The sequence below is a fragment of the Lagenorhynchus albirostris genome, chromosome 6, assembly GCF_949774975.1.
Source record: "Lagenorhynchus albirostris chromosome 6, mLagAlb1.1, whole genome shotgun sequence".
NCBI lineage: Eukaryota > Metazoa > Chordata > Mammalia > Artiodactyla > Delphinidae > Lagenorhynchus > Lagenorhynchus albirostris.
In genome coordinates this window covers 3,042,090-3,066,761 of record NC_083100.1, presented here as the reverse complement: position 1 = coordinate 3,066,761, position 24,672 = coordinate 3,042,090, and the positions used below count along the sequence as shown (strand labels likewise).

Below are 24,672 nucleotides of genomic sequence, written 5' to 3'. Positions count from 1 at the left end.
CTGACTCTCTCCTCTTGGCTGGATGTGAGTGCCGGGTGCCAGATCGCATCCCAGGAACCTCGGGGGACTGGGCGTGGGGCACCTGTCCAAGCTGACAGACGCAGGCAGGACCTCTCCTCATTGAGCCTAGATTGAGCCCCGAGAGGTGAACTTTTCAATCCTGTACCCCCATCACATCTGAGCCAGCCGTGTCCCTTGCAGAACAGTGCCTGATATGTGGCAGAGGCTCACGGGGCTCTGAGAAGGGCACACGCCTGAGGGCTGTGGGATCCCTGCCCAAGAGCCTCTTGCTCTGCTGGGGACTCCGGGAAGACCCGAGGAGGAGACGCTGCAGCCTTAGGAGGGGTGAAGGGGAGATGGGGCGGCTGCTCTGGCCTTAGCGCCTACCCTGGCCCTGTGCCCGCCCACCCCTGGCTCTTCACTTTCTTCCTGGCAGATGGAGAAAAACACGATGCTGCTGGGGGTCTGTCCTGTCCCCAGGCCCAGCCACCAGCCCTCCACACACACACATACACACACACACACACACACACACACACACACACACACACACACACACACACACACACACACACAACACACACGGAGCCCCTACAGGGATGCCCTTGGCACCAGCCCTCCCTGCTCCAGGATAGATGACCTTGGGTCTGGGTAACATTTCTAGAGAATGCGTTTGTTCTTAGCGAGGAGGGTTATGTCAACACAGCGGCAGGAGGAGGCTCCCAACCTAAACAGGAACTTATTCTTTGTAACATAATGACGGTATTGTTGTCGGTGGAGAAAGAAGTTTTTTCCCTAAGATTGTTCTATTTTAGTGTTTTCTAAGACATCACTTCAGTCATCATTCAAAACACAGACGCTAAGCAGCTTCATTCAAGCAGGATCAACTGCCAAGTCCCGGCGGGGGAGCAGGGGACCCCGTGGGCCCGAGCGGCGCATCACAGCCAAGCCGTTCTTATTTATTCCTCGTTAGGCCTCACAGTGTCTCCTTTATTTCCCTCCACGATGGCGCCCTCCCTCCCGCGTGCAGTTCCCACGGTCGATTCTGTGGGACCGGAGACCTGGCCCGCATCCCTCTGCCCTCCACGGCCCAGCCGGGCAGTGCCCACCCTGCTCCCTGGGGCTCTGCACCCCGACACCCGACAGACTCACCAGGAAGGGTTCTCCTGAGCCAGACCTCACCTGAGAGGCCCAAGGGCAGCAGTTTACCCAGCAAATGACTGAATGATAACGCTTGCCTTACTGTCACAGACTCAGGCCAGTTGTCGGCTGGAATGAAAGCAGTTCATGTATCACATAGCAAATCCACGTTACGGGGGAAGAGGCCTGAAAGGCGTAGTCAGGTAACAGAAACTTGGTGACACTGACACCCCAGGTTGGTGCTCTCTGCATATGCCTGTATTGCCTCCAGAAGATTCCAGGGTCCATTTGCGAGAGGAAGGATGGCTGCGGGCTGGGTGGAGGGACAGATAAGGGAGCATCGGGGAAGCACTAATTTCTCCTGGTAACTTCTACCTGGTACAGAACACAAGTGGGCCCCAGGGTGTCAGGCCTGGAAGGGGCTTCTAGTAGGTAGAAGCCAGGGGTGCCGCTACACAGCCTACTGCTGGGGGCTGCCCGCTGCAGCCCCACACGAAGAAGCGTCCAGCACAAAACGCCCACGGTGCCAAGGCTGAGAAGCCGCGCGCCCGTTGAGCCACGTACGCGAAGGTGCCGTCTGTGCAGAAAGAAGTAAAAGCCGCGGGCGGCGGGGCCCCAGATCTCAAGCCCCCGGGAGTCGGGAAGAGCGCTCCAGAGCACAAGAACAGTTACGCAAAGGCCTTGGAACTTTCCAGAAGCCTTTGTGATGGAAGCATGAGGGGAAGAGGGCTTTGAGCCAAGCTACAGGAGGACCCGATCCTCCAGGCCAAGGGGAGCAGTTCAGATTTCGTTGCGAGGGCAATGGGCAGACCTGGAGGATATTAAATGCGGTGACGAGATGGAACAAATGGTTTAAAGAGCCCTGGGCTGCTGTGCCGGAGCCCAGCGGGAGCTGGGCGGGGGCTGGAGGTGGGAGACAGGGCGCGGGAAGGTGGGGCTGAGCTGGAAGGAGTGGAGAGGCTCCAGGGGGTTCCACAGGTGGACAGAGGGCTCGGCTGTGGGAAGGGAGGGAGCAGCGAGGAATGCAGAAGAGCTGGGCACCTAGCAGGCAGCGGCCAGAGAGCTGGCGCATCACAGCGGAGGCTTCCAGGAAGTCATAAGGCCCCCGCTTAAATCCAGTGTCAGTGAGGCGACAAATTGTTTTAGTATAAGAGTGTCTCAAGCAATATTTGGGACATTCTTATACTAAAAAGAACTCTTTTACCTGCCATTCCAGTTTAACTGGGCGCCCTGTAGTTTCATTTGCTAAAGCTGGCGGCCCTATCCACAGCAACCACATTGGGTGACACGTCCCCTTGGACGCTCAGGGATGGTGGCAAGTAGGCAGGTGTCTGCAGGGCACAGAAGACGTGTGGCTGGGAGAGACGTCTGGGGCGGCATCCGTGTCAAGATGGTGTGAGAGCCTCGGATAGAAGGGATGGCCCCGGGGGTGTGGATGCAGGTGGGGCGCAGGCTCCCGATGGAGGCCGGGGAGGGGAGGCCGAGGCCGAGGAGAGGCTGAGACAGAGACTGGGGAAGGCAGTTGGCAGGGGCGAGTGTGGAAGAGGTGACAGCTAGTGCAGCCTGGAGAAGGTCAGGTCCTCTGAGAAGGTGCAGAGAGGGCTCACCCAGAGTGCTGCCTACTGAGGGTGTCCTCCCGTGCTGGGGTTTTAGACATGCAGAACTCTGATTCATCTGGAATGTCTGCTGATTTTCTAGCTAAGTGGCTGTTGGGATTTGAATGGTGATTGCCCTGATTTGTTGACTGATCTGGGAGGATTTTAACAAGACCACCTGTTCAGTCTGTCCTCCACCCCACCCCCAGGATTCCTTTTCTCCTGCAGATTACTTCTTCAATTTCTAGAAATCTTGTGGTTTCTGGCTGCTCTATGACTGGGATATCTCCCCCAATTTATCTTCTATCTGGTCTTTGCTGGAACATAAGCTCCTCTTTTGTGCGTTTGTTTTACACTTGGCGGTCTTCGTGCACGTGGTTTCTAACGGTGCCACCTTCTTGTTTTGTTGTCGTTCTTCTCCCCCTTGGCTTCTTCAGATAGATCATTAGATCATCTGTAAGGAAGGGTGTCACTCCTCCCCACGTTGACACTCTTGGTTCCCCGCTCCAGCTGGGCTGGAGGGTGACTCTGCTGAGTAGGGGGTGTGGCCGCAGCTGCCTGCCTTCATTCCTGGCTGAGGGCAACAGTGCCTCAGACCTTCAGTCTTTCTCCTTTGGGCAAGATGCTTTTTTAATTTTATTTTATGTTTGCTAGAGACAGGGAGGGGAAGGGATAGAGAATGAGTCTTCTTTCCATGTGTGAACTACTCTCTTGTGACGTTAAGGAAGAATCATTTCTTCCTTGGCCGTGCGCAGAGCTCTGAGTTCCCTCCTTGAGGGGCGGGCTGCTGGTACTGGTGAAATGGGGCCCCAGGTGGAGAAGGGGTTCACCAGTGTGAACCTTCCTGCATTTCTGGGATGAATGGAGTGTTCCTTGGGTCCCTGTGCTGGCTTTCAGCAGACTTGGGAGTCTGTTGCCCACTGCTTATTCTGAGTTATGCTTTGCTATTCCCAAGTGAGAGTGCTCTGCACTTTCTTTGGTGGGTTTTATTAGCAGCACCGGGGTTTCTTCCCAAAAGAGGTTTGTGAACGTTCACTCTTTCTGTCTGCGTCAGGGCAGTTGAGATGATGTGAAAGATCAGCTCCTCCAGGACCTGAAGGACCTTCATTTTCACTTGCAAAACCATCGAGTGGGGCCCTGTCTGGCAGGAAAGATAACCGAGAACGTTTTCAGTGTCTTTCGTGGGTCTTGGTCCTCTTGGGTTTCCTATTTCTTATAGTGATGATGTTTCACATTTTCCTGTGAACTTGTCCATTTTATCCAATATATCATTAATATAGGCATCTTATTTTTCTATTTCCCACTGTATCTGTGGACGTATGTTTGCCATGTCTGGTCTGAATTGGCATTTTTCCTGTCATCTCTCGATCAGAAGAGACAGTGATTTATCTCTGTTATTAGACCCCTCCCCTCCCCCCAGAAGAACCAGTGCATTTCCCTTGAATGCCAAATCCATTTGTTTTTGTTCTGTCTTTCTCAGGAATGAAACTTGCTCTTTGGCATCATGGCTGCAGCCCCTGAATTTCTTTCTGTCTTGTGCCCGTTGCTAACATTTTCTTGATTTTCTGTCTTTGTGGGTTTTATATCTTCTTAAAATATGACTTATTTGGAAGCAAGTTTTGAACAATCCCAGTGACTCAGCCTTTTGGTTTCTCCCCCGACACTCCGTGGTCAGGAAGCAGTCGTAGACCACCGCCATGGCTTAGTGCGAGTGAAGGCATCGTTCTGGGCCTTGCAGAATTCCCCTTTTGTAAAAGGCCCCTAAACCCACAAAAAGAGTGTGGAGTTTTGTTTGTTTGTTTGTTTTTTGGCCGTGCTGAGCAGCTTGCAGGATCCTAGTTCCTCAACCAGGGATCAAACCCCGGGCCCTCAGCAGTGCAAGCACCGAGTCCTAACTACTGGACGGCCAGGGAATTTCCGAGTGTGGAGTTTTTATGTGTTGATTCTAGTCATCATCTTAAACTATATTACTTACGTATCCTTACTTATTGTTGTCCCCCAGCTGTGTCAGGGCTGTGAGAACTGTGTTTCAACCCCACGCTGCTTCTCTGATTCACTTTTCTGTCGCTGAGTTCCTGCACGTTCTGTGCCACTGGGACAGTGGGGAATTCACACACCTAATCTCTGCCAGTCACATCCACGTGAGGAGTTCTTATAGCGTAACCTTCTGTGTCCTCTTTATTGTTGTTTTTTTTGTTTTGTTTTGTTTTGCGGTACGCGGGCCGCTCACTGTTGTGGCCTCTCCCGTTGCGGAGCACAGGCTCCGGACGCACAGGCTCAGCGGCCATGGCTCACGGGCCCAGCTGCTCTGCGGCATGTGGGATCTTCCCGGACCGGGGCACGAACCTGCGTCCCCCGCATCGGCAGGCGTACTCTCAACCACTGCGCCACCAGGGAAGCCCCTCTTTATTGTTTTTTAATTTTATTTTTTTTTTACTTTTAATTGTGGTAGAATACATATAAAATTTACCATCTTAACCATTTTAAGGTGGTTACAGTTCCGTGGCATTGAGGCTATTCACATTGTCCTACAATCATTGTCACCACCCACCTCCAGAACCTTTGCATCTTCCCAAAATGTTACTCTACCCACGAAGCACTAACTCCCCATCCCCTTCCCCCAGCCCCTGGCAACCACCTTTCTACTTTCTGTCTCTTTGATTCTGACTACTGTAGGTACCTCACATGAATTGGAATCATATAGTGTTTGTCTTTTTGTGAGTGGCTTATTTCAGTTAGCATTATGTCTTCATTCATGCTATGGCATGTGTCACAATTTCCTTCTTTTTTAAGGCTGAATAATGTTCCCTCCTGTGTATATACCACATTTTGTTTATCCATTCATCTATCGATGACACCTGGATTGCGTCCACCTTCTGGCAATTGTGAATAACGCTGCTATGAACACAGGTGTGCAAGTTATCTCTTAGAGACCCTGTTTTCAATTTTCTTGAGTAAATACCCAGAAGTGGAATTGCTGGATCGTATGGTAGTTCTATGTTTACTATTTTGAGGAACTGCTCTACTGTTTTCCACAGTAGCTGCACCATTTTCCATTCCCACCAGCAGTGCCCAAGGGTTCCAATGTCACCACATCCTCACCAGCACTTGTTCTTTCCTGGTTTTGTGACGGTAGCTGTCCTGCTGGGTGTGGGATGCCCTTTCTTTCTTTCCAGGTGGAATTTGACTGTGTCAGGGATGGTACTGTGCTTTATTATTTTTTGGTCTTACATTTGTCTGACTCCACTGCCCACGTTTTGGGTGTTATTCTGCATCACTTAGGCGTTTGATCTCATTTAGCATCCTGTTTTCTCGTGGATTCAGGGCACACATCGACAGGTCCTCCCACATCCAGCACAGAGCAGGCACTTCAAGGAGGGGAGGGAGGAGGGGAAGCAGCATCGCTGGGCCAGAGCAAGGGGACGGTGGGTCTGCAGGCTGACGGCAAGGATGAAAATCAGGTGACAGGAGAATCTTCTAGGTGAGGGCTTCATTGGAGCAAGTTGCTGCTTGAGGGGGAAGTGGAAGGGCCCCTGGGCCGGGAGGAGGGGACTCTTCCTGCGCTCTCTCAGCCCTTGACTAGCTGCTCAGAGGGTGGCAAGGGCGGGAATTCCTCTTGCCAGGCATGGAGAGCATCCTGGGACAGGGGGCGAGCTGGACCAGCTGACCTCCTGCAGAGAGAGGGCCTTGGAACAGAGACGGGAGAGGAAGAGCTCAGGGCAAGCCGAGGGGCTTTCGCTCTAGAGGAAGTTCAGTGTGACGGAGCCTGGCAGTGGGGAGATGCCCAGGGGCCACGTGGGGAATGCTGGAGGGACCACGGCACCCACTCAGGGGCTGGTACAGGGACCCTCCGGCCCGCCAACGACGGAGCGTGGTGACCGATGGAGCCAGTTCAGGAGACCCCGACTCGCGGGCGGCAGGAATGGGCACTCAGATGGGCTGGGGAGCTCCTCCCTTGGGCCCCAGGCTCTCCATCCTCTGGAGAGGTCGTCTCCAGGATCTCTTGGCCCAGCCCCTGTCGGTAAGGTTGCTGGGATGTGCTTCTCCAGTCGCTGTGCAGTGATTCATCTGCGTGTCAGAAAAGCATGCAAAGATAGACTCCCTTAACAAGTGAGACGTTGAAATTAGTTTCTAAAACCATGAAAATCCTTTTGCTTTCCTCTGAGGGCACCACGTGTTCCTTTAGGACACCAGTGATTTTAGTGGGAGCAGTGGGCTTGAGTCGGCTGTACCTGCTCAGGTAGAAAATGCTGGTCCCCTGGGATTAGGTGGACCCGGTGCCGGGAGGAGGCAGCTCGGCCGCTGGCTCTTGGCTTGACCTCATGTCCTTCGGGGCGCCTGCACGCGGCCAGGCATCCATCTCATGGGACTCCCACCTCTCCAGTGAGACCCCTCCAGGCCGCTCATGGGGAGGTGGCCCTGGGGAAGCCCACCTGCAGAGGTGACTTGGTTCGAGGCCCTCAAAGCCTCAGCAGACATGGATCATCTATAGCCTTTGGGGCTGCTTTCAGGGTCTCTGGCGTCGAGGTGGCCGCCCTCAGCATCTCTCCCACGTGGTCTGAGATGAGCATGCCAGGGGTTGCACCCCAGCTCCACCACTCCTGGGCTGTGTGGCTCTGAGCAGGTTACCTAGCCTCTCAGGGCCCCTCTGTCCCCATGTGTAAAATGAGAGAATAATACCTGCCCTGTTTGTTACTTGCAAGGATTAAATAAGCTGATGCCCGTAGAGGGCTTAGGACAGGAGCTGGCCACGTGAACTGCAGCTGCCACCACCTTCGATGGGGCCTTCCCAGCATGTGGCAGTGGGAGGGGAAGTGGCAGGCCTTTTGCAGTTGATGTGTAACCCATCTAGAGCCTGATCTGCATCCTATCCATTTAGACCAACTCGCTTCCAAAGAGGAGACAGACAGTGGCTCTTGACAGACACACAGGCACCTTGAGGCACCGAAATATGACCTGGTATCACATTACGCAGTCCCCAGAACCCTCCAGAAGGGGGTGAAATCAACAGAGTATTTAAGCAGGGAGGAGAGAGAAGCATCTCACAAGTTGCTGGCTGAGGACAGGTTGAGGCCCAAACCACTCTGCACTTTCTAGAAGCCAGAACAGACCGTGAAAGTTAAGAGAGCTGTCCCTGGCCAGGAGTGCGGTGTGCCCCAGCACATCTGCTCCTTCAGTGAGTGTGCCGTCAGCCAGAAGCCTGCTGAGGGCCGGCGCTGGGTGCGCAGGAGACGCAGTCTCCGAGGCCCCTCGGTGGCTAACCAAGGGTTAGAAGACGGCGCGATGCACGGTCAGAGAGGGCTCTGTGCTGAGCAGGGCAGAGGAGGTGATGGTTCACTGGGCCTTGAGGGTTGAGTAGGAGTTTTTACTGGACACACAGAGTTTGTTTTTTCATTTTGTTGTTTGGGTTTTTGTTTTCTTATTCCAGAGTAGACTGAGAAAGGCTGAAGGTAACATGTTCAAACCAAGTTCTGTTTACATCATCCTCTGGGGCATTCAGTGACAGGCCAGGCATGTAGCTGCCTGGGCAGTTGGCTCCCAAGTGGCTGTACCCAGGAGAGTCCTGGAAGTGGGTGTTTTTCACCCTGCTGACCCTAGCTGGGTGAGCAAAAAGTGATTCAGCAAGAACATGCCTAGCAAGGATTTTTCCGATAGCTATTAGGAAAAGGTCTGGACAGAATACAGAGAGAATATTTTAGAAATTATACTTTTAACCTGTGGAAAACGTAGAAGATCTGTGATTACACCACTCAGAGGTAACCCACTCGACATGCCCTTCAGATTTACCGTTTTCATTGAGGTGTAACTGACGGAGAATAAACTGGATGTTTAAAGTGTAGCATTTGGAAGGTTCTGGCATAGGTACACACCCCCGTGGACCCAAGACCGTGAGCATGTATATCCGTCACCTCCAGAAGTGTCCCGTGCCTTTGGCCCCTCCCCCTCCTGCCCCCTCCCATCACCCCTCTGGGCCCTGGGGTCAGGCTCGCACTTCCTGTGAGTCGCTAAGGGCCACTCAGTTTGCAAATCCACAGGGAGGGCCACTCGTCTTGAGGTGGGGTTGGTTCTGTGAACACGTCTTCTGGAAGCCAGGCCTGTTTGCCCACCTGGTGTGGGACGTTGCCATTTCACAGAGAAAGAAACTGTGGCCGAGAGGTGGCGAGGCCTCCTCTGGGCCTGGCCTGGGGGTGGGGGTGGGCAGTGTGCTGGGGGCCCTGGAGGCTCACGGGCTCTGAATTCAGCCCCCAGCCGGTCACTCTGACGAGCAGGCCCCCCAGCAGGTGCCCTTCCCTCGGCTCACCTCCCACCAGTCACCCCAGCCCTGGGAGGACCGTGTGAGTCTGCGGCTCCATCTCTGCAAACTTGGGGTGGGACGAGTGGCAGCAGGATGGGGCCGTCCTGCAGACGTGCGGCCACAGGCCAAGGGCACAGGCATGAAACAACACCTATCAGGTCCTCACTTCTGAGCCCTCATCTCTCGTTAGAAAACCCAAATGCCCCAGAGCCCCGAGGTCCCCCGTGGGGAGGCTGCCGCCCCATCTTTCTGGCCCCAGGCATGTGGCCGTAGGGATCTCACTGCCATTTCTCCTCGCGTCGGGGACATTTTCCAGCTGTTTCTCGAGGCGCCGCCAGGCTCGCTGGACTGAACGATGCAGACACCAGGGAAAGTCCTGCCTCGACTCGCTGCTGTCCGCCCGGCAGCCTTGCACTCGGCCTTTTAAAGACATGAGTTATGAATGATTAAATTTGCAGTGACACAGGATTGGAACCCATCTGGCCCCAAACAGCTGGTTTTAAAACTTTGGGCAATTTTATTCCATGTTAAAACCATAACGTTTCCTCTCTTCCCAATGAAAGAAACCACATCAGGCTCTTTTTGTTTGTAAATCTAAGTGTCATTCTCCTCTACTTAAAAATGAAACTGGTTTCCAGATTCACACAAACAGCTTGCCCAGCCTCATCCCAGGTGTAGGAACGACGGCAAAGAGAACAGCGGCTCTGGGCTCCCCCAGGGCAGGAGAGAAGGGGCAGCGGGGTAGGGGTGTCTGTTTCCAGGGAGCAGAGGTCCCACCCTCGGGAGACAGACAGTGGCTCACAGAGAGGTGGGAGCTGCCGCCCAGGGACCAGCCCAGAGCCAGGCCGGGTCAAGGCCACAGGGCAGGCCCTGCAGCCAGCCCAGGGCAGGGCGGCGCACAGACAGTGCGGGCTAGAGTGTGACCACTGAGGCCAAAGGGCAGGGTGGCCACCCAGGCCCTGAGCCGGCCGGGCGGGGGCAGGTGGCTGCTGGATGTGTGCAGCCCAGAGGAGGGGGCAGCAGGAAGAGGCCGACCCGAGCGTCAGGGAGGGACCCCCTCACAGGGGGGACTGTGGCCTGAGGACACGTCCCTCGGAACCCATTCCAACCAGGCCCTCGGCCTCTGGCCCCCACCCACCCCCCGCACTAACTCTGGGGCTTGTGGGCCCCTGCTTCCCTGACATTCCAGGGACTCGGGAGCCACCCAGCACCCTTAGATCAGATCCCTCCAGCGCTCACATCAGCCCATGGCTTTCTGTCGTGAGCACCCAGTGCCCTGAGATGCGCTGTTCATCTTCATTCGCCGTAAACCAGCCCTTGCAGAGCAGAAGGGGAGCCCGCCGCACTTCCTGAACCTCCTTGAGACAGTCCGAGACACCATGCTCCACTCCCACGTAGAATGTCCACTGGTAAACTGGGCGTCACCATCTGGTTCACCTGACAAATATTAACATGCAGAGCCGCTGGGTACCAGGGAGGACATCCGCGTGAGTCAGAAAGAGTGGGCGAGGAGAGGACAGCAAAGCGGTTCTGAGAAAAGAAAGAACCGTCCGCCCGCCCTAAACAAGGCACTAGATGTAGAGGTGGGGCGGGGGGTGCTGGGACCTTAGGGAGGAGGACGGGCGACATTTGAGCCTGAGCTTTGCCAGGAAGGGCGGTCCAGGTGGGGAGTGCAGAGCGGATGCCACGAGCAGTGAGGGGCGGGGGACACACGGAGGGGCGACCGACCTTCAGAATGAGGCTGCAGCTCCTCCCTGAGTCTGTGTCTAAGCCTTCCTGAGCTCCCTGCGACCCCCGGCGCAGGTGGGCTTTCTCGGGGTGTCCTGAGAGGGCGGGGGTGGGGAGCTGCCCCTTCCCCACGGCTGGCCCTCGGGCGCACGGGCGCGCCGTGTGGACCCTGAGGGGGCCACACCCGGGCTGTTGGGAAGCGGCGTGAACTCAGGGGCTTTCAGAGGCTCCCGCGTCTCCCTCCCTGGCCCCCTGAGCGCCCCGGGGGCCTCACTCCTTCACACCCAGCCGGGCGCCCCTTCCCAGGGTGTCGAGAGCGGGTCAGCCCTGCGCCCGCCCCCCGTCCTCTCCTGGGGGCTCCTCTGAAGGGCTTTCCCTCTTGCCAGCCTTTCATCTTCCCCGTTCCCCCCCATTACTCCCGGCTTCTCGAGCTAAACCCCCGGGGGTCCTCCCCATCTGAGCGGCTTCCAGGCCCCCGGCCTGCCTGTCCAGGCCTGGAGGACAGTGGGACCCTCCAGGCGGCCGGTGCGGAAGCAGGCACCTCAGCGTGCAGGCAGGTGCAGCCCAAGGCTGCTTCCAGCTCCTGCCACTGGTCTCATCTCCACTTCCATGTGCCGTGGGTTCCCTGCGTTTGCGGTTTTATTTGTAATTAATCACAGAGTTGTACTTTTACTGCTAGGAAATGTCACTTTGTTAGCTTGGCCCCCTTGCCGAGATGTGTCCAGCCTGGAGTCTGTCACTTAAATTAGGTAAATGGGCTCGTTAGCCTCCCACCCCGTCACATGTCGGGGGACGTGGAATCCAGAGACGCGGGGTCATCACGGGGATCCTGGGGAGGCGTGTGGAGCCCCCGCCATCGCGTCCCCCGGGAGAGCGGAGAGGCCTTGTCGCGGCTCCCTCTGACCACAGCCCTCCCCGACCCCAAGTATCCGACCCTGCCGGACACGGCGTGCTTGTCACTGGCCACCAGTCCCCGCCGTGCTGAGAACCAGCCGTGCCGGGAGGGGACGGCTCTCGTGCACTTCGGCCCGGCTTCCAGGCGCACAGGCTCTGGCAGGAGGTCAGCGCCCTGCACAGGCTCCGGGGCCCCCCGCCAGCTCCCTCGCCTCAGACTCTCGGCGGGGCAGGGACGGAGCATGCTCTTCCTGCCTGTGTGGGGCCCCTGTGCCCGGCCTGCCCTTCACTTCTGTTTAAGGCAGCCCGTCGCTGTTACCTGTAACCAGCACCACTGTCCACCTGCCCCTCTCCCAAGTCCACAGGCTTCCTCTGAGAACCCGTCCTCCCCTCTGCCCCGGCCGGGCCTTCAGCTTCCCGTTCGTCTCTCCGTTCTGCCCACCGTGGGCCGGTCAGAGCCCCGTCTGTGGTGTGTGAACTCCTTCATCTACCCTCCTGTCCACCTGCCCAGCCGCTCAGCCATCCACCCACCCAGCCATTTACCCATCCCCCCACCCGCCTACCTACCCATCCCCCCGCCTCGTCCCCCCACGCAGTAACTCTTGAGCCCCCAGAGTCGCACACTAGAATGGCTCTTCCCAGCCCCCTGCCGTCACCACCCCTCTGGCCACGCCCCACCTTCCTCACCTACCCCCTCCCCGAGATCTGCAGCAGAGGACAGGTCAGGCCTGCTGCCCCACTTCCTGCTTCCGGCCCGAGCCTCGCGGTCTGGGAGTCGGCTGGGTGCAGGCCCCGACGGGGGCAGGGCTGGTTCAGTCTAGTCTACACCGCTTCCAGTGCTCGGACCTTGGGCCTGCTTCTGAGCCCCGAATCCCCAGTTCCCATCTGTAAGGCGATGATCACCATAGGACCCCACCTCAGGGTAGTCGTAAAGAGCTTTGAGCAGCGCCCCAATATTGTAGGGACTGGAGAACCAGCTCCTCTGCATTTTACTCTGGGAAGACAGAGGGGGAGGGGGAGGAGTCCGAGGGGCCAGGGGCTCCCACCTGAGCGCACACCCCTACCAGGCCCGAGCGCCTCAAGTGACAGCTTGCCGTCCACCCATGTCCCTGAGTCCTAGAATTCCCAGCGCAGCCCCTCCCCCCAGGGATTTGGAAGGGCCTGCCGGCGGGGCGGGGCGGGTGGGTGCCCTGCAGGCAGAGGACGCAGCATGGCCTGAGGGGCGGGTGGGTGCTTGCAGGCAGAGGACGCAGCATGGCCTGGGGGCGGGTGGGTGCCCTGCAGGCAGAGGACGCAGCATGGCCTGAGGGGCGGGTGGGTGCTTGCAGGCAGAGGACGCAGCATGGCCTGGGGGCGGGTGGGTGCCCTGCAGGCAGAGGACGCAGCATGGCCTGGGGGGTGGGTGGGTGCCCTGCAGGCAGAGGACGCAGCATGGCCTGGGGGCGGGTGGGTGCCTGCAGGCAGAGGACGCAGCATGGCCTGGGGGCGGGTGGGTGCCCTGCAGGCAGAGGACGCAGCATGGCCTGGGGGGTGGGTGGGTGCCCTGCAGGCAGAGGACGCAGCATGGCCTGAGGGGCGGGTGGGTGCTTGCAGGCAGAGACCAAGCAGGGAATGCAAGGACCCCGACCCCACCCCAAAGAGCAGCAAGAAGGTGGACAGTGGATGTTCAGCCTGAAGAGCGGAGGGGGAGGAGGCCTGGCGGGGGGAGGACCCAGTGGAGAAGCTTCCTCACCTGCCTGGCGTCCACGGGAGCCAGGCTTGGGCTTGGGGGACATGAGTGAAGTTTGCTTCGTGCAGGGCACTGCTTGGCCATTTGTAATTTCTGACTGTACCTTCATCAAGGCGGGAGGGTAGAAACATTTCACGTGACAGTGTGTCTGCCTGGTGGTTTCTAACTGGTGAACATCCAGACACAGGATGTGAGCTTGGTGCTGGGTGCTGCAGCGCAGCCCACAGGTGCCAGAGGAAGAGGGGCGGGCGGCTCCTCCTCACTCCCCGGCAGGGGCCTGGTGGCCTCGCGGGTGAGGGACCAGGGTCCGGTCCCAGCAAGCTGTTCTCGCAGCCGCAGTTTCCATGTCAGTGAAGGGCAGGCCTTGGGAACCATGTCGGGAGTGGTGTGAGGATGAAACAGTATGTGAGAGTCAGACTCTGTGCCCCGGACAAGAGGAAGTGCGGTCCCCATTCTGTCGCTGTCGCCCAGGGAGACCTCATCATCAGACCCGCTATTAGCAGGCAGGGCCTTTGCTGGGCCCAGAAACAACTGGCGAAGAAATGATCCAGTTGGAGCCTAGACGCCCCCTCCAGGGATCACGGGGACCCCAGGGCATTCTGGTGGCCTCAGAGTCAGACGGGGCTCCCCGGCGGGCCCTGGGCTGGGAGCCCCGATGGATGTGGGCTGTGGACATAAGAGTCCCTGACCCACAGTGGGGGCAGGCGGGCCCGGCGAGGCCGGAGGGTGACAGTCGTCTGGGGGCTGTCGTTGCAGTGAGCCACCTCTTCATGGCCACCGCCTGCCAGGACTCCACCTTCAGCACCCTCCTCCACGAGCTCTGCCTCGCCCAGTTCCAGGTGGACATGGAGGCCGTCGGGAGGCCACTGTGGTGCGACTGGGGCAAGACCATCGGGTGAGTCCGCGTCTCCGGCGTGGGGGCGTGTCGGGGGGCGTGTCGGGGGCGGGGCCGCGGGGCCGGTGAGAGGGTTTCCCTCAAGGCCTCGGTTGCGGTTCTTCACCAAAGTCCAGGGTGTGAATGCGCCACGGGCTGGGTCCAGGGTGAGGGCGAAGGAGGGCGCCCCTGCCAGGTGAGCGTGGACGGTGGGGTGGAGGAGGCCTGAGCGCGGCGACCTGGGGTCACGGTGGGTGGCGGGCGCCAGCGTGGCAGGCGGCGGGCGGAGGGTTCCGTTTGGTCCTTGTCCGGTCTGGGAGGCCGGGAGCAGGGAGCAAAGGTCTAGCGGCCGGGCCGAGTCCCTGTGACAGGAGCCCCCGAGTGCAGGGCTGTACCCGCAGCTTCCCTCCATCCCCATGGTCCGGCCAGGGCTGTCCTTCCTGCCTGCTCGGGGCTCGGAGCTTCCTGGAACCATGGGCGGCCCAGCTCGAGCTGAGCCCCTTCCCCTTCCTGACTCAGTCCTTCTGCCAAGACGTCCTTCTTCCTGCCCCACAGGGCTCATCTCTGGCCCCTCGGCCGCTCAGCGGGGTCGGCGTCTCTCCCTGCCCAGGCCCCGTCCCCTCCGTCTTCTGGAGCAAAGATCATAACTTGGTGTGTCTGCAGGCGCTGTCCCAGGTTGTGTTTCTGCTTCAGCGTTCAGGGCCCGGGAGCATCAGAGGGCTCCAGTGGGCGAGGAAAGGCAAAGAGAAATAACCTCCAGATGCCGAGATCACAGGTGGGCGGCCGACCTACCAGGCGAGCAGGGTCCGCAGAGTGCTGTGGGTTTCCAGCCTGGGCTCCGATGTCCTCTGTACAAAGACCTGCACCTCGGTTTACAGCACAGCGCAGGACACACAGGAGCTGGGCGCGGGGATGCTGGCTTCCTGCCCCTGCAATTAACATGGAACCCGCACGGCCCTCCAGGGTCTGAGCAGAGGCCGAGCGGGCGCCGGGCCAGGTGGGGTTTCCTCACCCTCCTCCTTCTTCGCTGCCTCTTCCCAGACTTCAGGGTCTCCTTTTCTGAGCTGAGAAATCAGTCATGAGTTAGAAATCAAAGGGGGGCGGGGTTAGAAATCAAAGCGGGGCCGGGGCGGGGGTGGGGGGGCAGGATGTTCAAAATCAGCAGAGCCTGTTCTTGAGGCTAATTGGCTTTCTGCCTCCGCTGAGTGATTCGTGTTTAAATTAAAGAGTGCACGTTATTATGATGCAGAGAAAACACCACGAGGGTCCCTGGGGAACAACATGCCCCCGCCCCCGACCCCGACCCCAGCTCTGAGCAAGTGATTTGTGTAGACAGATTCCAAACAGGTGGCCTCGCAGAAGAGGTAACGCAATTGGCAAGTGACGTTCTGAACGAAGCAGTAGTGACATGTTACTGGAAACGAAGCCACCGCAGACGGTTTCCGACTCCGCTTAGAGTGCAAACAGGAGTCATTATCACCCGGGCCCCAGAGTTTGCCATCATCCGAGCTGAGCCGTGTGGTGATACAGCTGAAAATAGAAGCCGGGGGTGGAGGTGAGGTTGCTAGGAAATGTCTTTATTTAAAAAGAAAATCAAGATAATTGTGGGAGGAAGAAGCAGAAGTCCTCATCCTGAGAGCATCTCGGCAAATCGGCTGGGGCCAGCCAGCCCCGGGGTCTGTGGTCAGCAGAATAACAGCCCCTAGAGGTGACCACATCCTAATCCTGGGACCTGGGAATATGTTACAGTACACGGTGACGGGGAGGTAAGTTGCAGATGGAACTAAGGCTGCTGACCACGTGCCCCTGAGGTGGGGGGTTATGTGGATTAGCTGGGTGGGTCCAACACCATCACAAGGGTCCTTAAATTGTCCCAGCTTTGGCAGTTACAGCACCTTCAAATTGGCTTTTGTGTTCTCTTGACACCCCCCCGCACCCCGCATCCTTTGGGGGCCGTTCCTTACTTTCTGGCACCATGAGAGTCTCCAGGCTCGTTTTGTGCATTTTCTGCCCCAGCCCTGGAATCAGCCATTTTTCCAAGGAGCCCCGGTTCCTTTGATTAAAGAATGAGGCTCAAAAGCCAAGATAAACATACACATATATTCCTACCAGGGATTTAGATGTGACCAGTGAGACCACCCAAGCACAAGAAGAAAAATAACACGGGAGAACCCCCCTTTAACCTTGGGGTAGGGAAAAGCTATATATAACGATACTTATTTCAAGGAACTGGCTTACGATCATGGGTGTGTCAAGTTCAAATCTGCGGAGCAGGCTGAGGCTGGAGGCTCTTGGGCGGAGCCAAGGCTGCAGCCTTGAGGCAGAATTTCTTAACTTGCTCTTAAGGCCTTTCAACTGGAGGCTGAAGCCCACCCCATGATCAGGGAGGATCCCTCTACTTAAAGCCAACCAGTTGTAGAGGTGAACCACATCTCAGCACTGCCCCAGCAACACCTGGGTTGGTGTTTGGTTGAGTAACTGGGAACTAAAGCTTGGGCAGGTTGAGGCAGAGAACTGCCCATCACGCTGGGGCTCTGAGTCAGAGCTGTCCTCAAAGGTAGCTTCCGAGAAGTGTCATTTCCCCCCACCGCATTTCTCCATCCTTTTCACCCCATTCCCACCCACTCCCTGTGGGTGCTAGTCTCATTAGCTTCCGGTTTTTCCTCCTTGTATTCCTTTGTACAAATGGGCAGGTGGACATATTGTTTTCCTTATATCCTCTTCTTTCTTACATGAAGTATTGGGTTGGCCAAAAAGTGCCTTCAGTTTTTAAGTAAAAATAAAAGCCACATTTTTCATTTTCACCAAGAACTGTATTGAACAACGTATTCACCCTTTTGTTCCACTACCTTCTGCCATTTTTCAGGCAACTTCATAATTCCGTCTTCCCAAAACTTTTTATCTTTTTGGACAAAGAACTTTTCCAGGTGCCTTTTACAGTCTTCCAGGGAATTGACATTTTTTCCATTAAGAGAATTTTGTAAAGACTGAAATAAATGGAAATCTGAAGGTGCAACGTGTGGTGAATATGCTGGATGAATTAGAACTTCCCAGCCAAGCTGTAACAGCTTTTGCCTGGTCATCAAAGAAACATGCGGTCTTGTGTTATCCTGCTGGAAGATTATCCGTTTTCTGTTGACTAATTCCGGATGCTTTTCGTGAGTACTGTGTCCAGTTGGTCTAATTGGGAGCAGTACTTGTTGGAATTAATCGTTTGGTTTTCCAGAAGGAGCTCATAATAGCGGACTCCCTTCCAATTCCACCATATATACAACATCACCTTCTTTGGATGAAGACCGGCCTTTGGTGTGGTTGGTGGTGGTTTATTTCGCTTGCCCCACGATCTCTTCCGTTCCACGTTATTGTACGGTATCCACTTTTCATCGCCCATCACAATTTGTTTTAAAAACAACGTTTTCGTTACATTTAAGCAGAGAATCGCATGCGGAAATACGGTCAAGAAGGTCTTTTTCGTTTAACTTATGTGGAACCCAAACATCAAAGCGATGAACATAACCAAGCTGGTGCAGGTGACTTTCAGCGCTTGATTTGTATATTTCGAGTGTGTCGGCTGTCTCCAGCGTGGTATAACGGTGATTGTTCTCAACTAATGTTTCAATTTGCTCGTTATCAACTTCAGTTGGTCTACCCGACCGTGAAGCATTGTCCGGTGAGAAATCTCCAGAACGAAACTTCGCAAACCACTTTTGACACGTTCGATCAGTCACAGCACCTTCTCCATACACTGCACAAATCTTTTTGTGCATTTCAGTCGCATTTTTACCTTTTTTGCCGAAAATGTTGCTGTTCTCTTCCATCTTCAATATTAAAATGGCTACACAAAAATTCACCAATTTGACGTCTTTTTTTAAATGCACCCTGATATGACAGCTGTCACATACAATCTAACACAATTGTTTCCAATGACGTTAAAGACAACTAAGTGCTACTAGAGCCATCTTACAGAAAAAAAACCAGAAGACCCTTTTGGCCAACCTAATATACTATACTGTACTACAGATATTCCTATCCTATACTATTCCATAGATTGCCTTCTACTATACTGTACTGTACTATACTCTAGATAGTCTTTTACTATAGATATCCTTATACTACACTATGCTATCAATACTCTTATCTGTACTATACCATAATATAGATATTCTTATACTATACTATAGATATCTTTATACCATACTGTACGATGATATACTATAGATATTCTCATACTACACTATAAATATACTATACTATACTACAGATATTCTTATACTACACTATAGATATTCTTTTTGCACTTGGCGTTTTCTTTTTTCACTGAGAAGTATATCCTGGACATCAGCCCTTATCAGTGCACAGAGAATGTTCCCATTCATTTTTACAGCTGGATAATATACTCCACCATGCACAGTGTTTCCATCGCTTTCCTGTGAAGAGGCATTTAGGTTTTCCCAGTAGTCTCCAATTTCAGATAGCGTTGAAGTGAATGACCTTGTGCAGATGCATTTTCATGTTGTTGGAGCTGTATCTTCAGGTCAACGGTAAGGGCACACGTGGTTTTATTAAGTACTGCCCATGGCTCTCCTGAGGGTGCAGCGGTTTGCACCCCGCCAGCAGTGGAGGGCCCGTTTCCCCAAGCCTCGCCAGCAGACTGTCATCAGACGTTGAACGTTCCCCGTTGGATGAATGAGAACTGGTGTCTGAGTGGAGTGTTAATTTGCAGTCTCCAGTTACAAGTGAATCTGAACATCTTTCCTACGTTTAACGGCCATCCTCAAATCAAGTTGTTTGTTCACGTCTTTTCCCATTTTCTGTCAAGACCATTTCTGGTCCTTTTTCGAGAGTTCTTTGTAAGTCAGAACAGAGAGTAGCCCTTTGTGTGTGATACATGTTAGATATTTTCTCCTAGTTTGTTCGTTGTCTTTCGACTTGTTTTCAGCATTTTTGGGGCCACGTAATTTTTTTTTTAAGTAGTCACGTGAGAGTTGATCTTTTATCGCCTCTGGATCTGAGTCATAGTTGGAAAGCCTTTCCCTATACCAAGATTCAAGAGGAATCCAGCCATGTTTTCTTCTCGAGCTCATGTCTGGTTTCAGTGGCGACATCTAAACCCCTGGTCTACCTGGAGTTAATTGTGGTTTGTGGTGTGAACTATGCAGCAGATTTTGTCTTCTTCCAGATGAGCCGCCCGTTGTCCTGTTTATTCATGAACCCATCTTTGCCCCCAGTGATTGGAGACACCACTTCGCCCTTTACTAAGTTTCCCTGTGCATTTTGCTCATACTTTTATAAATGGTCCCTTTTCAAGCCTTCCCCATGTTGCATCGACAGCATTAATTTCTCCTCCAGAACCATCAGTGGGTGCTCACTGCCTACTGAACGCTTACTTAGTTGTCAGTTCCCTCTGTCCAAGAAGAGAGTTTATTATTGTAGCTCGCATTTACTGAGCACCTTCTGTGAGCTGGGCATCATGCTAAGTCCTGAACGTTCACTATCTCATTTAAGTAGGCAGCGACTCAGGAAGAGGCAGAACTGTGGTAATTCCCACTGTATCTGCCCAGGGTCACAGCTAGTAAGGAAGGTCTCTTTGAGTCAAAGTCCCAGCTCTTGACACTCCCCAAGGGCACTAGGTGGCCGCTTCCTGAACCTCAGGGGGCAGTGTGGGGATGCTCTCTGTATAAGTGTGGCTCCCCGGGAGGTGGATGCTGGCCTCCAGTGGCCATCTCTGCCCCCGCCAACATCCAGTGGGCCTGGTGAAGTTCATTTGCATTGGATAATGATGCCGAAAGCTTGGCCTCTGTGCACAGGTGCCAAATAGAATCTCGGAGACAGAGTTTTGGGTGAAGTAGAATAGCTTTATTGCTTTGCCAGGCAGAGGGGGACACAGCGGGCTTGTGCCCTGAAAAACTGCGTGCCGCAGCCGGGGAGGATCTGGTGAGGGGTTTTATAGCCAAGGATCAGGGGTGCAGTAGCTGATAAGGATCAGGGTGCTTGCGAGGCTGCCCTCCTTTCTGGCCTCAGGTGCTCTCCTCCTAATGAGCTGCTCTGGTTCCTTTAATCTGGCCTCAGGTGGTCCCTTGATGAGGTTATCAAACTGTGATGTTCTCTGGAATGAAGAATGCCAACATCTTCCATTTGTTGGGGGTTATAGATCTTCTGTAAAGATCTCAAATACATTGTTATATGTGTCCCTTGAGGAGGGACCAGGACCCTGGCCCAAGGCTGCTCTACTGCTTCCTGGCCGCTCCTCCCTTGTCTCTGCATCCCCTCCCTTCCCTGATTAGCAACTGTTTGAATCTGCGCCTTAGAACTCAGGGAAGGTTATGGAGGCTGGAGTCTTGTCCCTACAAACAAGAACAGGGGACATGGAAAGGCGTCCGTGCCCTGGAGCCCCACAGGGTCCTGCTCGGCTTCAATACCAAGCCTGGTGCTCGAGCCAAGGGCAGACTTTCCAGGGTCTCCTGGAACAGTGGAGGTCTGGGGGGTCTTGGGGGTGGACAAACTTGTCCAAAGGATTGGGTGGAAGGAGAACGGAAGAGGGACCCAGAGAGAAGGCTAGGCGTCGTGAGGATGTAAGCAGGAGGGCCATCACCACAACCAGAGCGCAGTGACCAGCGGGAGAGCAGGGACCCAAGGTGGGGACCAGCAGGCAGAGAGCCGGACAGCGGCGGTGGCTCAGGGGGTTCTCCTGGAGCCGGAGGGCCACAAGCCAGGTGGGCGTCTGGCAAAGGGCACGGGTGTTGGGAAGGACTCCTGTCCAAGCCAAGTGCAGCGAAGGCCTGTGGGTGAGGCAAAGGCCACAGCCCAGCAAGCAGTACTGGGCCGTTGTTGGGGTCTGGGGTTCAGGGCCAGGCTGCAGCTGAGGGTGGGAAGCCCCTAGAGCAAGCGCAGCTAGGGCCTGAGCCGCCTGGTGCCTGCCCCCTGACGTCAGTGCGGCTCTGCTCTGTCAGAGGGAACCTTCTGGGCTCTCCCGAAATCAGAAAAGACTCCAGTTCAAAACAGCTGCAAGTCAGAGGAGATCACCTTCGCACTAAGTGACACAGACGAACGCGAGCCAGACAGTCTTGCATAGAACGCACACTCCAGAACACTTGGGGATAAAGCCCGCCATGGGTACGTCGGGGCCTCTGCCCCTGCTGGCCGGCTCTCACAGTGCTGTGCATCGCTGCTCACGGATAGGAATTTCTCGAGGGAGAGCAGAGGGCTGATGACTTGTTCTAACAAGAGGACAGTGGACATTCTTGAGTGACCTGCCCTGGCATGTGGGCCTGCTTCGTTTTTGCGTTTCAAGGTTTGCAACAGTTAGAGCTCACCCTGCGACCAGAGCTGCGCAGCGAGATTCTGTGTTTGAGCCAATGCAGGCCCCTCTCTCCAGCAGCCCTGGACCGGGACCCCTGGCTCCTCCGTCGTGAGAATGGCTCGGGGGTTACTCCTGAGTCCTTCCGTGTGAGGATGCTTTGGGGGGGGCCTCAGATTCCGCAGGTGTCTGACCCATCCCCACTCTGGGTCCCTGTAGGGCCAGTGAGCCCAGCAGGGCAGGCTCCCCACTGTGCGCCAGGCCAAGTCCACCATGTCCCAGAGGTCAGCTCGTTAAAGTACAGCCCTGGTTCACTAACGGAAATTTAACATAATTTAACGTATTAACTGGGAACGTAATCTAATTGGGGAAGCTATAGAGGACTTGGGGAAATGTGTCATCAGAAACTCTCATTTCCAGAGACCTTCCTGTTGGTGTTGTTTGGGGAGGGAGAGGAATCTGGAACGTGCAGAACTCAACCAGGAAAGGGCTGGTTTTAAAGTGACTGCATATCGATTTTCTCCCCCAGACAAGAAATGCCGGGTGGATTTAGGAGACCAGGGGGCAGCCCTGCTCCCCCACTTCCTGCCCAGCTTCAGGCTCTAAGGTGTCACCTGGGCTGGGGAAGTATCCAAGGAGATCAGAGGTGGCCCAGGGGCACGGGGCACCGCCTTCCGAGACTGGTCATCAGAGAGCCCAACTTCACCTTCATCCCAGTCTCTCTGCCCCAAAGCATCCAGGTCTGTAAACCCTGACTGTGTCCGCCTCAGCGCATGTCAGCTTCGGGGTCCAAGGGACCCGGGTCCCCGTAGCCTGCTCCCGGGAACCCCTCCCTGCCACGCTGGCCCCATGCTGGGCCATGAGAGTCCTCCAGCCTGGCGCGAGCCGCGGCCCAGCGATGAGCCTGGGTCTCTGGCCTGTGAGTGGAGGAACAGCCCAGTGAGTTAAGTGAAGGACCCAGAGCAGCGCAGAGGGCTTGCAGACCTGCTCCTGCAGCCGTGGGCTGCAGGCCTAGCCCCCCAGTTCCAGGCGCCTGTTGGTTTAGGCCTGGTGCGCTGACCCACCGCGGGGTCTTTCCTGGGCCTGCCGTGATCCCCGGCCTGCTGTTGGAACAAAGGGCCTTCTTTGTGTGTCCCGTGAAAAGGGTCAAGTCAGGAAGTTCTTCTGGCTCAGCGGCAGCGTTGGAACAGCTGCTTTGGTTTTGATCCCAATGGGAACTGAGAGCGGGCATCTTCCTTAACCACGGAGGTCTCTCTGGGGCAGCGGCCGTCACCCTCCTGGGGTTCCTGCTGTGCTCGGCCCATCTGCCCGGGGCTCAGGGAGGCCCACGCCCAGGGTGCTGGGCAAGCCTCTCACCGGAGCCCTGCAGGACGCCTGGCCTGGAGGCCGGCCCACCTGCGCACCCCTCACAGCCGGGAGCGTTCGGATCTGGGCCCCGGGCCCTCGTCAAGGATCTGCCCTGATACTCACCCGTGCTCGGGCCACATGCTCGTCGGGACGACCCGGCACAGACGCCCCTCCCACACCCTCTGCCCACCTGCGTGCCGGGGACCCTCCAGGTGTCCCGCAGCACAGCCGCCCCCTCAAGCCCAGGAGTGCGGACAGCTGGCGGCCGATCTTGGACCTCTGGGGGCCTTCGGGGAGGGACCGCGCCAGGAACACCCCCAGCTCACCCTGAGAAGCCAAGCCGGCTCTGCTCAGGCCTCGGTCCCGTCCCCTGGCCCGGCCTCAGCAGGGGCTCCTGCCCTCGGGGAAGAGGTGGAGACACGGCTTTCCAGAAGCGGGGGGCGAGGTCATGCAGGCGGCTGAGGACGGGGCTGCGGGCCTCCCCAGCTCTCCCCGGCCCTTTGCTGCTTCATTTCACCTCCCGCTGGCTCTTCGGGTGTGTGGAGACGCCGCTACCTGCTGCTGCCTGTGGGCCGTGGGGCGGGAGACCCCGGGCTCCCCGCAGCCACCCCGGGTGCGTCAGGCCCCAGCTGTGACAAGGAGGCAGCACGTGCTCAGGCTTGCTGGGCGGGCAGAAGAAAGGGGCGCCCTTTGCCCCGCGCTCTCCAAGGCGGCTTCCTGAAGCCTGCACCCAGATGGCATCGCGACAGAGCCTTCGGGAATGCCAGCTCACGGGGGAGGAGTGCGCTGTGCGCCCTGAGACCCTGCGGCGCCAACACGGGCCTGTCTGTTGCTGGCGGGCCGGAGGCTCTCAGGAGGCCTGCCAGGCCCCTCCGCCCTGGCCAGGGAGCTCAGCCGCAGCTGGCCTGGGGGACGGATCCGGGGCTGGGACGATGGGACCGATGTCAGGGGCGAGGCATGCTGGAGAAGGCAGGCAGGCGCCGTCTGGGGCTTCGAGCACCCCGAGCTGGGCTCCTGGAGATGGGGGTGAGTGGCAGGAGGGTCTCAGGAAGCTCCCAGACGATGCGCCTGCGGGCCCACAACCGAGGAGCCCGAAGCTGGGGAGGAGGGCCCGGCCCTCACCGTCCACGCCTGGGGCTGCCCCGTCGACCTCAGCTTCCCTTCTTCTCCACTGCTCCCCTGGGAGGGGACGAACGCATGTCCCCAGATGCGAGGCCAACTGACCGCTGGGCCCTGGCACCCGGCCTGCTGTGACGTCTTTTTCCATCAAACCATTAACGGCCCTGTTTCACAATCTCCACAGCTTGGGTATCAAATCAGGCCAGTGTCAGAACATATAAGGTCATAAGGAGATGACACTCAGCAGATCCTGGCCTGAGCGGAGGGACAGGCAGATGGAACCCATCCGGTGACGGGGCCTCCCTGCTCTGCGCGTTCATCCCCACCTCCCACAGGATACACTGCGGCACCCCCTTCCCCCCAGCCTGGGAAACCCAGGACCGTCCAGGCAGATGGGGCTTCTCTGTCAGGGGAGCTGTGCACACACGGAAGGGGGCAGGGCGGGCTCGTGCTGGGAGACGAGGATGGGGTGTGCTCTGGTGGGCAGGGGAGGCTGGGTGGGGGGATCCTAGCAGACGTCGCTTCGTAATGCTGTCTTTACCCCAGCGCTCCCCCTGCCCACCAGGGCCCCCGCCCCAAGCCCGGTGACAGGGTCTCCCGGGACCCATCCGCTCGCCAGTCACCCAGGTGGCGGCCCCCTGTCCCGAGCACACT

At 56.6% G+C, this 24,672-nt stretch overlaps 1 protein-coding gene across 2 annotated transcripts in view; it reads left to right on the top strand.

Annotated features, from left to right (window-relative positions):
• RAMP1 (receptor activity modifying protein 1) overlaps positions 1 to 24,672 on the top strand; it is a 48,244-nt gene that overhangs the window by 2,797 nt on the left and 20,775 nt on the right. Inside the window, exons 2-3 of one of the 2 annotated variants that reach the window (XM_060151721.1) lie at positions 14,138 to 14,276; positions 14,949 to 15,245. In XM_060151721.1, coding sequence (XP_060007704.1) covers positions 14,138 to 14,276; positions 14,949 to 15,225 — 416 coding nt within the window. In that variant the 3' untranslated portion in view covers positions 15,226 to 15,245. Of the gene's footprint in view, positions 1 to 14,137; positions 14,277 to 14,948; positions 15,246 to 24,672 lie in introns of those variants that run through there. The other variant, XM_060151722.1, reaches the window with a different exon arrangement.